The sequence below is a fragment of the Miniopterus schreibersii genome (genome assembly GCF_964146895.1).
Source record: "Miniopterus schreibersii genome assembly, chromosome: 13".
NCBI classification, from domain to species: domain Eukaryota; kingdom Metazoa; phylum Chordata; class Mammalia; order Chiroptera; family Miniopteridae; genus Miniopterus; species Miniopterus schreibersii.
The window spans coordinates 42858077-42872599 of NC_138113.1; the positions used below are offsets into that span (position 1 = coordinate 42858077).

Consider the following 14523-nt stretch of genomic DNA (forward strand, 5'->3'; position numbering starts at 1 on the left):
CCCCCTCCCTTTCATCAGCTCACTGACACGCACAGGTTTCCTTCCTCTCTCTCTGGCTGCTGCTCCTCTGGATCCTTCATGGTGCATTTTCACCCACTTGTCCCTTAGAAGTTGCTTTTCTCCAGGGCTCTGTCCTAGGCCCCCTTCCCACCTCACATCTCAGCCCCTCCCCAGGGGCCTCCAAGTCCCTGTGGTTTCAGTCTCTTCTGCCCTCGCCCAGGCCTCTCTCCTGAGCCCCAGACTCCCCTCAGACTTTCTAGTGGATTTTCCTGCTTCCATATGACACATGCACACCAAGCCCCATGGTCCCAGAGCCCACTCAGCCTGTTCCGGCGAATCTGCCCCTCCTCCCGTGTTCCCCATCTCAGAAGACAATGCCACCACCCACCAAATTGCCCAGGAAGAAATCAGAAGCCTCCCCACCCCTGTCCTTTACCAGGGCTTGTTCATCCTTTGCTCTAAATACCCACTGTCACTTCTCATTTGCTCCCAGGTGCCACCTGAATCCAGGGCACTGCCATGTCTTTCTGAGATCACTGCCTTTCCCCCTAGGCCACAGCTCCAGCCCATCTTCCACTCTGCAGCGACAAGAGCCTTTCTAAAGTGCATCCTTGGCCCTATGGTTCTTCTCTTTCCTTTTACTCTCTGAACACTCCTCAGTGTCCTCCTAAAGAAAAAAATCACTGTTGTGACTTCCAATTCCTTCATGCCCTGGACCTAGTCCACCTCCCAGCCTCATCTTCTTCTCAGATTAAATACAAATTAATATTACAGGCCTGCCTGGCTGGTGTGTCTCAGCGGTTGAGCACCGACCCAGGAACCAAGAGGTCACCAGTTTGATTCCCGGTCAGGGCACATGCCCGGGTTTCGGGCTCCATCCCCAGCAGGGGGTGTGCAGGAGGCAGCTGATCAATGACTCATCATTGACGTTTCTCTCTCTCTCCCTCTCCCTTCCTCTCTCTCTAAAAAATCAATAAAAACATATTTTTAAAAAATACTAGAGGCCTGATCCCTGATTTCATCCATCTCAGTCTGATGGATGACACAAACAAAAAAGAAATGAACCACTGAAAGAATATCTATGTTTCTCTAAATACTATGAAAATAGAAGACAGGAATAACTGCAGACTCCTTTGGGAGGGTGGTTGGGGAATTTGGTTTTTTGTTTGGTTTTTTGTTTTGAGAATCAGGAGGAGGAACAATCTAGGGACGATTATAAAGATCTGTTTTGGGTGGTAAAGATATACATAATGCATTTCAAAGTTTTGCTGCTGAATACATACATATATGTGTGTATGTATATGTGTGTATATATGTATATATGTAAATATGTGCATATATATGCATATATATGTATGCATGTATGTATATATGTATATCCCAAAGCAATAATTCTCAACTTTGCAGAAAACTTGTCATTCAACATAATGAAGACCCCAGAACTGCTTGTGGAACACAGCGTTCTACACCCATCTATCTTCGAACTGCAGTCTCAGAATTGTGTGTGTATGTGTGGGTGGGGATATAATTTTCTAATCTCTTCTGACTAATCTGAATCTCTTCTGACTTTCTCAGCTGCATACATTGTATCTTCAGGGCTTAGTTCAATTCCTTCTTTTGGTAAACCTTCCCAACTGCCCCAGTCTGGAGGAAATGCATTTCCACATGCTAGGGCAGCTGAGGGTGCGCACTTCCATCCGAGCAATCGTCGTTCCGTATTGCAATGCTTTCTTCAGAGTAACTTGTGTCTCTAGGCTCATCTCTATGACTGGCTCATAGTAGGTGAGCAATATGTTTTTGCAACTATGTAAAATATCCAACAGAAATATACTTTCGCACATTTGAATATGAAATGGCTTTACTATAGACAGCTTCGAAGATGGCCTCCAAATAATCCTTACCATTTTGGATTTCTTCCTCTTGGGAGTGAACAGGATCTATCTAGTGACTTGCTCCTAGTGAAGAGCAGATGGCAATAATGATGGGATGTCACTTCTGAGATTAGATAACAAAAAAGCTGTGACTTCTGTCTTGGTCTCTCTTGTTCTCTTGCTGACTCTTTCTGAGGGAAGCAGACACCCTGTTATGAGCTGTCCTGTGGAAAGGCCTACGTGGTAAGGAAGTGATGTCCCTAGCCAACAGCCTGTGAGGACCTGCCACCAGCCACATGAATGAGCTTGGGAGCACGTCTTCCCTCACTTGGACCTTGAGTGACTGCAGCCCCAGCCAACATCTTGACTGCAGCCTTAAGAGAGGCTCTGAATCAGAATCACTCAGCTAAGCCACCCTTGGATTCCTCGCCCAAAGAACTATGAGATAAAAAATGTTTAAAAAACATTTAAAGCTGCTAAATTTTGGAATAATTTATTACACAATAATAGATAACTAATACAGCTTATATGCATGTGTATGTGTGTGTGTGTGGTTTATGAGGCAATATCAAGGTATTTTATCCAAGCAGGATACCTACCAAAAGGCCTCACATATAATATTTTTTTACTTTGGAGACTTTACCATGTCCCCTGGGTCTGCCCCTTTGGCTTAGAAGCCCAGAACCTGAATTGTCAGCTCAGCATAAAATAGATTCATCTTTAGGTCAGGCTCACGTTAACCAATAGATTCATCTTTAGGTCAGGCTCACATTAACCAGATTTATGAGACTAATATGACAACACCAAATGCAAATTATAAATTTATAATGAGACAAAAAGTAATTATGCTGGCTAGAACACAAAAACACTAATGTTCCTATGACAACCACTTTCTCTCTCTGAAGGCAAAAAAATTTGAGTCAAATAAGAATGAGTGAGTTGCTTGATGGACACAGACTCAGAACAAGGGGAGTTTAATATGGGTTTCAAATGTTTAGTGGCAGCAGCCTAAGGGTAGCACCTTATACTAGGGATAATTTCATCAGTGGAGCCAGGCACCTCCACCACTGTTGGTTATAACTCCATGAGTCTATCTCTGTCCCAAGGTGCACTCATCAATGGGCCTGGGACTTCCCCAAATCACTTGGTTAGGCCTCTTTTCTTTTATGAGTGGTACCCGGCCAACACTCATACTGGTTTTCTAGATTACCATGATAACCAGCCCCTCTTTGGAATAAGAAATCCTTTCTGTGGGTTAAGGTCTCTTCTTCCTGGTCTAGTAGTCATTTTACATCTTTAGAGTAAGTTTAATCCTAATTATATTTATTAAGAACATATTATGAGCCCTGGCTAGGTGGCTCAGGAGGTTGGAGCCTTGTCCTATATACCAAAATGTTGCCGGTTCAATTCCCCGGCCAGGATGTATATGGGAGGCAACCAATAGATGTTTGTTTCTCTCTCTCTCTTCCTCTCAAAAAAAAAAATTAAAAATCAATAAATATTTGCTAAAGCACCAATTGCTGGGCTCCATCCCCAGAGTTTCTGATTCAGTAGGTTTGGGGGGGTGGGGCTGAGAATTTTCATTTCTAGCATGTTCCCAGCTGTTGCTGCTGATCCAGGCATCATGCTTTGGGAGATTTTATATATATATATATATATATATATATATATATATATATATATATATGTATATACACACACATACACACACACATACATAGACATATATCTGTATATATATATATAATTTATTTATTTATGTTTAGGTTAGCATTATCTCTCTTTTGGAATATTTCAGTAGTTTTCTGCCTCCTATCCATTTTCTAAGTGCAACCGGAATGCTCTTTCTAATTTTCCTTGGAAAGATTATTGAGTGTTAGGTGCTGTATTAGGCATAAAGAATGCAATAATGAACAAACCAGGCAGGAATCCTAATGTCACGACAACCCGGAGCAGAGCGCTTGCCTGGAACCCGTTCTTGCCTTGGCTGAACACCAGGCAACGTTGATTATGTTCTTCCCACGGGTGTAACGTGCCGAAGCCTGACAGCCGAGCTCTGTCCCTGCGGTCGGCTCCCGCAGGGGCTGCGCTGGCCCCGCTCTCTGGGTCTGCTCTGTGAAGCTGTTTGGTGAAATGCCTCTAGGCCCTGCTTTTCCTTCACTCTAATCACTCTGAGGCAAGTTCAGAGCGACTGGGCAGCTGCCGGGTGAGCAGGAATTCAGGAGAAAATGAGACAAGATTCTTCAGGCTTATTCTTCCAGTCTTGTCAAACTTTACAAAACCCATCCTCCTTAGAAAGGTGGGGCGGCAAGGGCGGCTTGGGATTGTGCACCAGTCCTGCCCTCCTCCTGTGAAGGCCTGTGCCCTATTTCTCTGTCCCTGGCCCCTAGGACCAGTCCGGGAAAGAGCGGTGACCAAGCTGTTCTGGGCACAGTTAGTCCAGAGACCCCCTCACCGCTGCCAGGCACAAAGATCTTTGTCTCTCCTCTATTTTTTCTCTTAAGGGCTTGACATCTACTTTTTCGATGGGGCAGAAAAAGCCTAAAATTTTGCTAACCTAAAATTTTGGTTGTGTGACTCCTTGTTATTCTAAGATGCATTCTTATCTAATCAAGGAAGTTGGAGTTAAACTAGAAGACCCTGCCTCTCCGCAAACTACCTTGAATTCTGTCCTTAAAACGTGGCCCTGTTTCTCAGGCTGATGCAACAGTTCATGTGCCCACAGGAAGGCAAAGGGGAGAGTGGGGGGTGGGGGGGTGAGGGGGGCAGCCTGCAGAGGTTGGTTGCTTTTTGAGAACTTGATTTTTATCCCACAATCAACAGAAGACTATGGGACGCTTTAAACTGGGAGAAGACAAGGGCAAGGCGTGTGTGCCACGCCGTCCCGGCTGCTGTGAGGCCCGGCGGGGCTGCGGGGGGCTGGGGGCAGGGCCCAGCGCGACGGCAGCTGCTGAGGACAGGTGACCGTGACCTACAGCTGAGGACGGGCGACCAGGGAGTACAGGGGTTTTGGAGAGTTCGGCGGCACCGGCTGCAGTTTTCAGAACTTCCTCTAGGCGGGGCAGGGAGCCGGCAGGGACGGCGCGGAGGTCTCGCGAGAAGCGGCAGGTGGGGCGCTGCAGCCGCGCCTGCAGACGGCGGTCCTGCGGCGGCGAAGGTCTGGAGGGGAACGCGATGCATTCTGCACGCACCGGCAGGGGTTCGGGTGTTCGGGGAAGTCGCTGCAACTGAAATGACCGAAAGGTGATAAAGTAAATCACGCCGCTCTGAGTGTGAAACCCTCGCAGGGGCTCTCTCACCCTTGCTGAGCGTACAAAGTCCAAATTTCTTAACAAGACTTACAATTCATTTACCTTTTCTGGATTCATCGATGCCACCTATCCCCACCCAAACTCAATTTCAGCTCCTCACAGGGGCGATGCTCTCTGCCGCCTCAGGGACTTTGCGCCCCCTGTCCTGTCAGGGCGTTTTATTCCCCTTGCGTTCCGCAGAGTGAAAGCCAGAGAAGGTAATGGGACCACGTGGGGGGCACAAGTGTGGTGGTGGAGGTAGGCACTCATCGAATAATTACCCAGGTTAAATTAAACAGGAAAGTTGCAAATGCTGTAAGAGCTGCTGACAGAAGGTACCTAGGAAGGACGCGAGCCCATAACGGGGTTTTGACATAGTGGAAAAAAAAAGACTTGGCTATTTTGTCCCCTAGCAGGTGCCATAGGGCCGTAGTAGGTCGTGACCTCGCCGCACTGATTACTGGGAGTTGTAGTCTCTACGGGAGCGAGCAGGCATGGCGGCCTCCGTTGCAGGGAGCCGTGGAGCCGCCGTGGGCCTGACCCGGAGCGTGGGAGCCGCCAGGGCGCTGCTCCCTGCGCCGGCCTCTGTCGCCTGCTGTAAGTGGACGAGGCTTAAGGGCCGGGAGCACAAGGGGCGCAGGGCCAGGCTAGGGGTAGGCGAGCCTGGAAGTCTGGGGCGACCTTGGCGGAGGTCCCTCGCGGGACCGCGAGCCGGGGGAGATGGCAGCGTTCCCCGGAGCTCGGGGCCCGAGCAGTCTTGACCCCCGCTTTCTGTCTCCTCAGGGGCCAGCGCGGGGCCGGGCCGGCCGCAGAGCACGGGGCCTTCCCAGCCCGGCGCGTTCCAGCCGCCGCCGAAACCCGTCATCGTGGACAAGCGCCGCCCGCCGCGCCCGGAGACCCGGTGAGGCCCGACGCGGGCGCCGCTCCGCCCGCAGGTCCGCGCGCGCCAACCGCGGCCCTCGCTGTGGATCTCGGCCTCAAAGCGGGGGCGGGGACCCCCTGCGGGAGCTCGGGTGCGGACCGGCGCAGGCCGGTCCCCCTCGCCGCCAGGCCGGGCTGAACTTTCCCTGCAGCCTTGTTAAATCCGAGCTTCGAGCAGGGATTCCCCGATCTGAAGCTCTCTGCGCGGGCATTTGGCCTGCATCAGGAGCTCTTCCCCGAAGCGTGCCTTGTGCTACCCGTCACGGCCAGGAGCCGACCTTTCCTGCTGGGTGGAAATGGATCCGCCAGGACTCGCGCGCTTGGGCCTCTCCGCTCGCTGTGTTTTCGTGTCCTGGCAAATGCAGCACAGTGGTAAAAATTCCTGCCAATGGGGTTTGAAATTGGCTCTTCAAAACACATTCATGTGTAAAGTATAAAAAAATGTTTAGGCGAAATTCTCCACTTTGACAGATCAATCAAACCTAGCTTTCCCAATAGCTCTACAAGCTGAAGGGCGGTAGGTAACTTGAGAGGTACAGGTAAATTTAGATGACTTAGGAATTTCAGAAAGTGTTTCTTGAGACCTAATTAAAAAGCCAGTTTGGGGGTCAGTCGGGTGGAAACTTGGTGTGATTTCTAGGCTTTCTGAAGGGGCTTTAGGTTGTTGACTGGATTATCTGCATGCATGTATGCGTGTTTAATGTTTCCAATATTCCGTGGTTCTGAGTTGACATAAAGTTGAACTTATGAGACTTGGAAATTGAGAAAAGACTTCCTTATACAACTTTTTTTTTAAGATATAAAAGGAATATCTCCTATAAATCTCAGCGCTTAATGTAATTCAGCTAAATGGAATGTAAATCGTGTAACTACCTCGGAAGACAATTTAACACAATTTAGTAAGTTTGAGGTTGTGTATACTTTTCCAAGGGTATAAAACTTAAAGAAAGTAACAAGTACAAGAAATGTCAAGAACGCACACAAAAGTATTGTTTGTCACAAACAAAAATTAAGAAGCAGCCTAGATATCCATCAGTGGGTGGACTATTATACAGCAGTGAAAAATGAATGAACTAGAGCAGAATGGATGAACTTGACAACTATGTGTGAAAAAAGCAACCTGTAGAAGAATTGATAATGATAGCTTTTTTTTTTTTTTTACATTACCCAGACATGCATGCATATCTAAAGTATAAAAAAATGTATAGGCGAAATTCTCCACTTTCACAGATCAATCAAACCTAGCTTTCCCAATAGCTCTACAAGCTGACTCTGTGTGCCTCCTCATAAGGCAAAATAAGATCACATCATCACCCCTGTAATATTTTTACCAAAAATATCTAAGCTTGGTCTAGTCACATGGAGACAATGAAGAAATCCAGATTCCAGGGACAGTCTATCAGACATTGTCTCTTCAAAAAAGTCAGTGTTATAAAAATACAAAGATGGGAAATAGTTCTAGTTTAAGAGACAGGAGATTAACAACCAGATACAATGTGTAAAGCTTGATAATAGCTTGGATTGGACAACAGTTATAAGAGACCTTTTCCAGGACAGTTAGGTACATTTAAATATGAACTATATATTAGATTAATTATTGAATTTTGAAATTGTTAGGTGTCATAAAAATTGTGATAAGTGTAGGAGAATGTTCTTATTCTTAGCAGAATAAATACTTTACCTTCTAAGGTATTGAGGGATGAAATGCCTTGCTTGTCATTTTCAAGTGGCTCAGGAAAAAAAATTATAGTATATGTAAAGCAAATACGGTAAAATGTTGGCAGTAGGTGAAACTAGGTGAATTATATTTGGGCCTTCATTGTATTACTATTTCAACTTTTGGTAGGTTTTAAAATTTTCAAAGTAGGAAATTCAGAAAAAGGAAGAAATTCATAGGAGTAATCATCACCAAATTTAGTTAATTACATCATAGTAATATAGGGGTAGGGAGGGGTGCACAGGGCCTTCAGCCGTATTAATAATTTCTTTCTTGAGATGGGTGATAGAGACACAAGTTTGCATTGTAATGTCATTTATACTTTTAAAGTCAGTTTGCAATTGATGATTTATATGTTTATATCTTTTCCAAAGTAATTTGTTATAACATGTGCACCTCAACATGAGGCCTGTGGTCATGGTCATGGGCTTTGGAGTCTGACAGACATTGAAATCTTGACTTGATAAGTTTATAGCTAATATAATAACAGGTTATCCTCTCCAAGCTTCATTTCCTTCATCTACGAAAAGGAGATAATGACACCAAATCCACCTGGTGGTTGTAAGGATTAATTTATGCTATAGATTTTTTTTTTAATATATCTTTAGTGATTTCAGAGAGAGGAAGGGAGAGGGAGAGTGAGATAGAAACATCAATAATGAGTCATTGATCGGCTGCCTCCAGCACGCCCCCTTCTGGGGATCGAGCCCGCCACCCGGGCATGTGCCCTGACCAGGAATTGAACCCCAGTCTCCTGGATCCTAGGCCGGTGCTCAGCTGCTGAGCCACGCCAGGATGGGCGCTGTAGATGTTTAATAAAACTTTCAACACAGTGCCAGGTGAGTACTCAGGATTATTAGCTGTTTTCATAAGCACTGACAATAATTTTAGAAAGAAGATTGGTTTTTCTTATTTAGAGAAGAAAGAATAAAACACTTCAAAATCATAATCTTTCTCTCTTTTTTTTAAAGAAAGCAACAGATTTTTTTTTCATGGTCTTTCAAGTTTGCTTCTAATTTTTTTTTCTACAGGTTCTTGAGTCCTGAATTCATTCCTCCAAGAGGAAGAACAAATCCTCTGAAATTTCATATAGAAAGAAAAGATATGTTAGAACGGAGAAAAGTGCTCCACATTCCAGAGTTCTATGTTGGTCAGTAAGAGCTGGATGCTATTATTATTAGTGGCTGGAGGGTTAGTTTTCTTGGCACAGAGAAGATTGTTTTTCGTATATCTGGGTTTTGTCCATATGAGGTACTTATTTCTAATATTATACTAAAACCTTTAGGAAGTTCTGAAGTTAACTAGAAATGCTATCGTATGTTTCTGCGTCCTATGTAAAAAAATTCACTTTTGAATTCGTAGGAAGTATTCTTCGTGTTACTACGGCCGACCCATATGCCAATGGGAAAACCAGCCAGTTTCTGGGGATTTGCATCCAGAGATCAGGATCAGGACTTGGAGCTACTTTTACCCTTAGGAATACTATTGAAGGCCAAGGTAGGCTCCATTGCATTTTTTTAATTTTCTGGAAAATGTCATCTCAGGGTTCTGTTTTGTTTTCTGCACTCTGGGATAAGACATCTATAACTTAAAAGTGCAAGGGGGCTCCAAGGGATGACATGGACCCTGTGGTCTAGGAATGGTATGAAAATTGAGGTACAGCGGATGCTTTGCTTTCTCTGGAAGGCTTCTTGTATTACAGGGGACAACAGCCATTAGAAGCAGACTTTCCAAACTGGCAGCATCACAGGAGGAGCCAGGTGACTGAAGCAGTGTGGGGACGTTCATTTTAGGAGCAAGTAACACTTGAGAAAATTATAAACATAATGATGTTCTTATGCCTTACTTTCTCCTAAAATGAATGGGCCAATTTTTATTACAGGATCAGTTTTAAGAGTCACCACAGCATCAGTTTTAAGAATCACAGATATTTTTAAAAAAGGCAAAATTAGATTTGCTATGCCTAATAAGGCAGAGGAACAGGTGGTAAAATGTTAGAAAGATTATGAACCAGAATGGCAGGAACAATAAAGTTTTCATACTTAATGTTGTGTACTTCATGGTCTCCAGCAGCGAAGTGTTATTCAGAAGAAGTTGAACATAGGTGAGCAGTTCGTTGCCTTTTATCCTGTAATGACCTGGGGTGCTGTGCTTGCAGGAGCTCAGCAGGAATTGATTGATTACAGAAACTTGTGCTTCCAGGCAGGTCCTATGCTTGGAGAAGCCTTGTCATAGAAAGATATGAGCATGAGTGTGAGTCAGACAGTCCTGTGTTTGATTTTCTGCTTTAAAACTGAGATACAGTAATAGTTTCTCCCTCCCAGGGTTGTGGTCAGGTGATTGTGATGTGGTACAGGAAGTGCTGGACACTGTACTGAAAAGTGTTAGCTCCTTCTCGTCATTCCTTACAGTACATTTTGACTGTCACCTGCCTGCGCCTTCCTTATCCATGTCCCCTTTTTTGGTGCTTCTTTCTAGTCTGGTAGCTTTAAATACCACCCATATGATGACCGTTCCCAAACATATATCCGTTTGGATAGCTTATAAGGATAAAGCAAGTTCAAAGCAGAACTCTTTTAAATTTCCCTTCACAATGTGTTCTTTTTATGTTATTTTTCTATTTCCATAAATGGTACCACTCCCCACCCGTTTACTTAAACCAAATATAAGAGTTGTTTTTCATTCTCTTTCACACACCCAGTAATTCATCATGTTTTTATGGCTCAGTCTCCAAAAAGTATATTCCAGTTTTGTCTATTTCTCCATCTCCATTGCTACTACTCCCATCCTTGCCACTACCTTCTCCTGCTCCCAACTCTGAAGTATCGCTGGATTAACTCCTGGCTCACCAAGTTACTATGCTCCAGACAAATGGGCCTTTTCTGGTTTTTGAAACATGGCAAGTTTGTTAAGACCCCAGGGCCTTTGCATTTCCCATTCTTTCTGCCTGGAGCATTCTTGCCCTCTGTAATATCAGTTTAAATGTTATCTTTTCAGAGAGATTTTCCCTGACTGTACTCTTTGACGCTGGCACTTCTCCCATCAAAATATCATCACCCTGTGTTGTTTTCAGTATATGAAGTTACTTTGTTGGTTTGTTTATTTATTATGTGTCATCCACTAGAATGTAAGCTTTATGAGAGAAGAATCTTACCTACTTGGGTTTTGCTGTGGACACAGCTCCTAAATCAGTGCCTGAACCAGAATAGTTGCACAGTAAATATTGGATCAAATCCTGGTATTAAAGGTTATATGTTAACATAGATCATACATTTTACTATTTATCTCTCTCTTGGGATTATTCCAGGAAACCTCAGAATACACTCTTGCCCTTAGCATTTGATGATACAGATGATGTATGTTAAACTATTACTTGTCCTTAGCTTGTTTCCTGTGGAAGGCTCCAGAGTGTTAAAAAACCTAGGGCATCCTTAAGAGGGCTTCTAAACCCAAGGTAGAACTTAAAAATGTCCTCTTTTTTGCATCATTAATCCCGTTGCTCTTCATGTAGAGGATAGAGCTTTATTTAGGTAATTGAGAAATAAACTGCATGATGGTGACGAATTGGCTCCATTTTCTCCAACTAAGTTAATACTATCAGAATTGAAGAGGTACTGACTCAGTTTATTTATAGAAGATATCATTCTTTTGACTTTTTTGCTCTAATTCATGTTTTATTTTTTGATCTATGTGGACTTAAGTTTATTTTTAAAATTTTCAATCATCTTTATTTTAAAGATTCAAATTTATGACACATTTCCTATGTGCAAAACCCTATGCTAGTTCTTTTACAAAATAGCTTTCACTGTAGTGGGAGGCTCGTGCAGGAATCTGGATTTAGATTTAAGGATATGTTTCCTTCTCTTCGTAGGTGTTGAGATTTGCTTTGAACTTTATAATCCCAGAATCCAGGAGATCCAAGTGGTCAAACTAGAGAAGCGGCTGGATGACAGCCTGCTATACTTACGAGATGCCCTTCCTGAGTACAGCACTTTTGATGTGAACATGAAGCCAGTACTACAGGAATCTAGCCAAGAAGTTCCTGTTAATCAGGTATGAGTTGTACAGTTGGAACTAGAAGTTCAAGTATAAAATAAGTCATCTTAATGAAAACTTTTAGAAGTCTGCTTATGACTCTCAGCCTAATTTATTCCTTTTTTAAAATCTTCCATAGCTGAAAGTAAAAATGAAGCCTAAGCCCTGGTCCAAACGCTGGGAGCGTCCAAAATTTAATATTAAAGGAATCAGATTTGATCTTTGTTTAACTGAAGAGCAAATGAAAGAAGCTCAGAAGTGGAGTCAGCCGTGGCTTGAGTTTGACATGATGAGGGAATATGACACCTCAAAAATTGAAGCTGCTATATGGGAAGAAATTGAGGCATCGAAAAAGTCTTGATCTGAAAATGTCTTTAGCTCCTTGCAGAAGATATACTGACGCTCAGTGGATTTTTTAAGAGACCAATTTAATTTCATATATAAGGACATAGTCATTAAATCAACTAAGCATTCATTATTTTTTAGTACTGTTTTAAAAAAAATAAAATTAGTGCATCAGTTTATTACTTTAAAAAGAGAAATATACATTCCAAGTGGTTCCGTGTCTCTTCTGTTACTGGAGGCAAAACTACAATAGAGTCAAACTATTACAGAATCCTCTTATATAAGCCTGAAATCTGAACAGGGATGTAGGTACACAGCCCTGAGCAGCTGGATCAACCCCATCAAGCAGGCACAGCCCACCCTACACCTCCAGTCTAGTGCCAGGGTGACACAGAATGTCTTATCTCAGTTGGGTTGGGTGTCACTGAAGTTTGCCATCCCCAGTCACCTAGTACCCAGCCCTCCTTCCAGTGAAGGATATGGAGCAGGGGCAAAGGCCAGTGGCTGGACAAGACAGGTGGCACTGTGGCAGGACATAGTCACCTCGGGAGGCACTGGGGGCAGAGAACAGGGTGGGAGAGAAGGTATCTGACCCCAACTCACCTGGGCCTTCCAAACCTCTCCTCCCCACTCACAAATCCCCCTGAACCAGTCCCCCGAGGCCAGACCAGGAGACCACAGCTTTAGGGGCTCTGGCTTCACAGTCATTGCCAGGTCTCCGTGTCCATTACCTTTGGAGAAGACCTGTCAGTTTCTAAAACCTAAACCAGACCATGTCTCTTCCCTGCTTAAAATGCTTCCAGAGCTTTCCATGGGGTAGTCTACTGTAAGTAGACCCCAGAGCCCTGAATGAGCTGGCAGCTGAGGGCCACCTCTCAGCAGCCCTGAACCCAACGCTGTGTTAGGTCGGGGCGATGAACACTTTCATCAAAACCATCAATAAACTTATTTTGCGATCCTCATGCCCCATTTTAAAGGCAGGGAATATGTAATGCATTTTGCAAGGATGTGGAGATCTTGGTAGCAGATGTCAAGAGAAGCAGGACAGTGCAGTGGTTCAGACCTGGGTCCTGGAGCCAGACTGAGTTTCAGTCTTCGAGTCCCCATGCTGTGTGGCCTTGGGCAAGTTACTTAACCTCCCTGTGCCTCGGTTCCCTTACATACAAAATAGGGCTAAGCCTCTACCTCACAGGATTGTTGTGAGGATTAATGGGTGCTTTGAAATGCTTAGGAGAATGTTTGGCACCTGGTAAACGAGTGTGAAGTATTAATAAAATTTATGTATTTATTAAATTAATAAATAGATACAAACAGACTTGACTTCCTAAGCTATATTTGATTGCATCCAGCCCTAAGCTTGTCCCCACCCTGTGACACACTGCTTCTCCCCATGTGAATGCATACCTCACCCCCACCACTCTGATTCTGGAAAGGAAGCCTTGAGCACTGCTTCTGTTGGACACACATCTGCAAGCTTGATCTTTCCCCTCCCTAATGTACAACCAGGCTCACACATTGGCCTTTCCATCTCTTGTGTTACTTTCACACATTTGGTCTTTAAACAAAGATCAAGTTCACTGCTCATTAGTCAACAGGAAGAGCGTGGAATCCTGAACGCCCTGCTATCACAATGTGGTTATCACAATGACACCCATGCGCTCTCCTTCACTAACCCATAGATGGCACCATTTCCTCTGGGCACAGAGGGACTTTCAGTGACTTAGAGTAATGTGTTTACTATGTGTGTGTGAATCAACCTCCTTGGAATGCTGTCGGACTGGGCGATTGTTATAGTAGAATCCCGGTCTTCCAGGGACTCCAGACCCCTCAATAAATGGAGCTAGTAATCCCAGCAATCTCATCTCTGTCCCTTACTCCCTAGGCCAGGGCTCATGAGGCCTCAGTAAATGTATAAAGTTGCCAGCTTCTTTCAACAGAGAGAGAGGTGATGGCTTCACGGAAGGGAGACAATGGGGGCCTTGTCCCTAAGGAACTGACACAATCAGTCTTGGTCTTCAGGACCTAAGCAGAGTGGAGGTGACCTCTCTCCCACCAGCTGGTGACTGTTAAATACACCATGCCCTGACTAGTTCCATCCTGAGAGTCTATAACCTCTAGAAATGCCAGGGTTCCCTGTTACGAGGAGACCTCGGAAACAGGAGTCAGGCAGTAGTGGGGCTCCATGTGTCCCCCTCCACCACGGCTGTTCTTGCCAAGGTTGTGGTGAAATGACCCTTTTGTTTCTGTTATGGTCTGAATGTTTATGTGTCCCAAAATTCATTTGTTGAAATGCTGTGGGATGGTATTAGGAATGGGACCTTTGGGTGGTGTTGAGGTCATCAAG

At 44.4% G+C, this 14523-nt stretch overlaps 1 protein-coding gene across 1 annotated transcript; it reads left to right on the top strand.

Moving 5' to 3' along the window:
* The first annotated feature begins 4945 nt into the window (after positions 1 to 4945).
* Positions 4946 to 13494, top strand: MRPL19 (mitochondrial ribosomal protein L19). The gene is made up of 7 exons (XM_081155844.1): positions 4946 to 5114; positions 5575 to 5758; positions 5945 to 6062; positions 8831 to 8949; positions 9162 to 9296; positions 11671 to 11852; positions 11974 to 13494. Exons 2-7 carry the CDS (start codon positions 5656 to 5658, stop codon positions 12193 to 12195), a joined length of 879 nt encoding a protein of 292 aa, XP_081011970.1. The 5' UTR covers positions 4946 to 5114; positions 5575 to 5655; the 3' UTR covers positions 12196 to 13494.
* The last annotated feature ends 1029 nt before the right edge of the window (positions 13495 to 14523 follow it).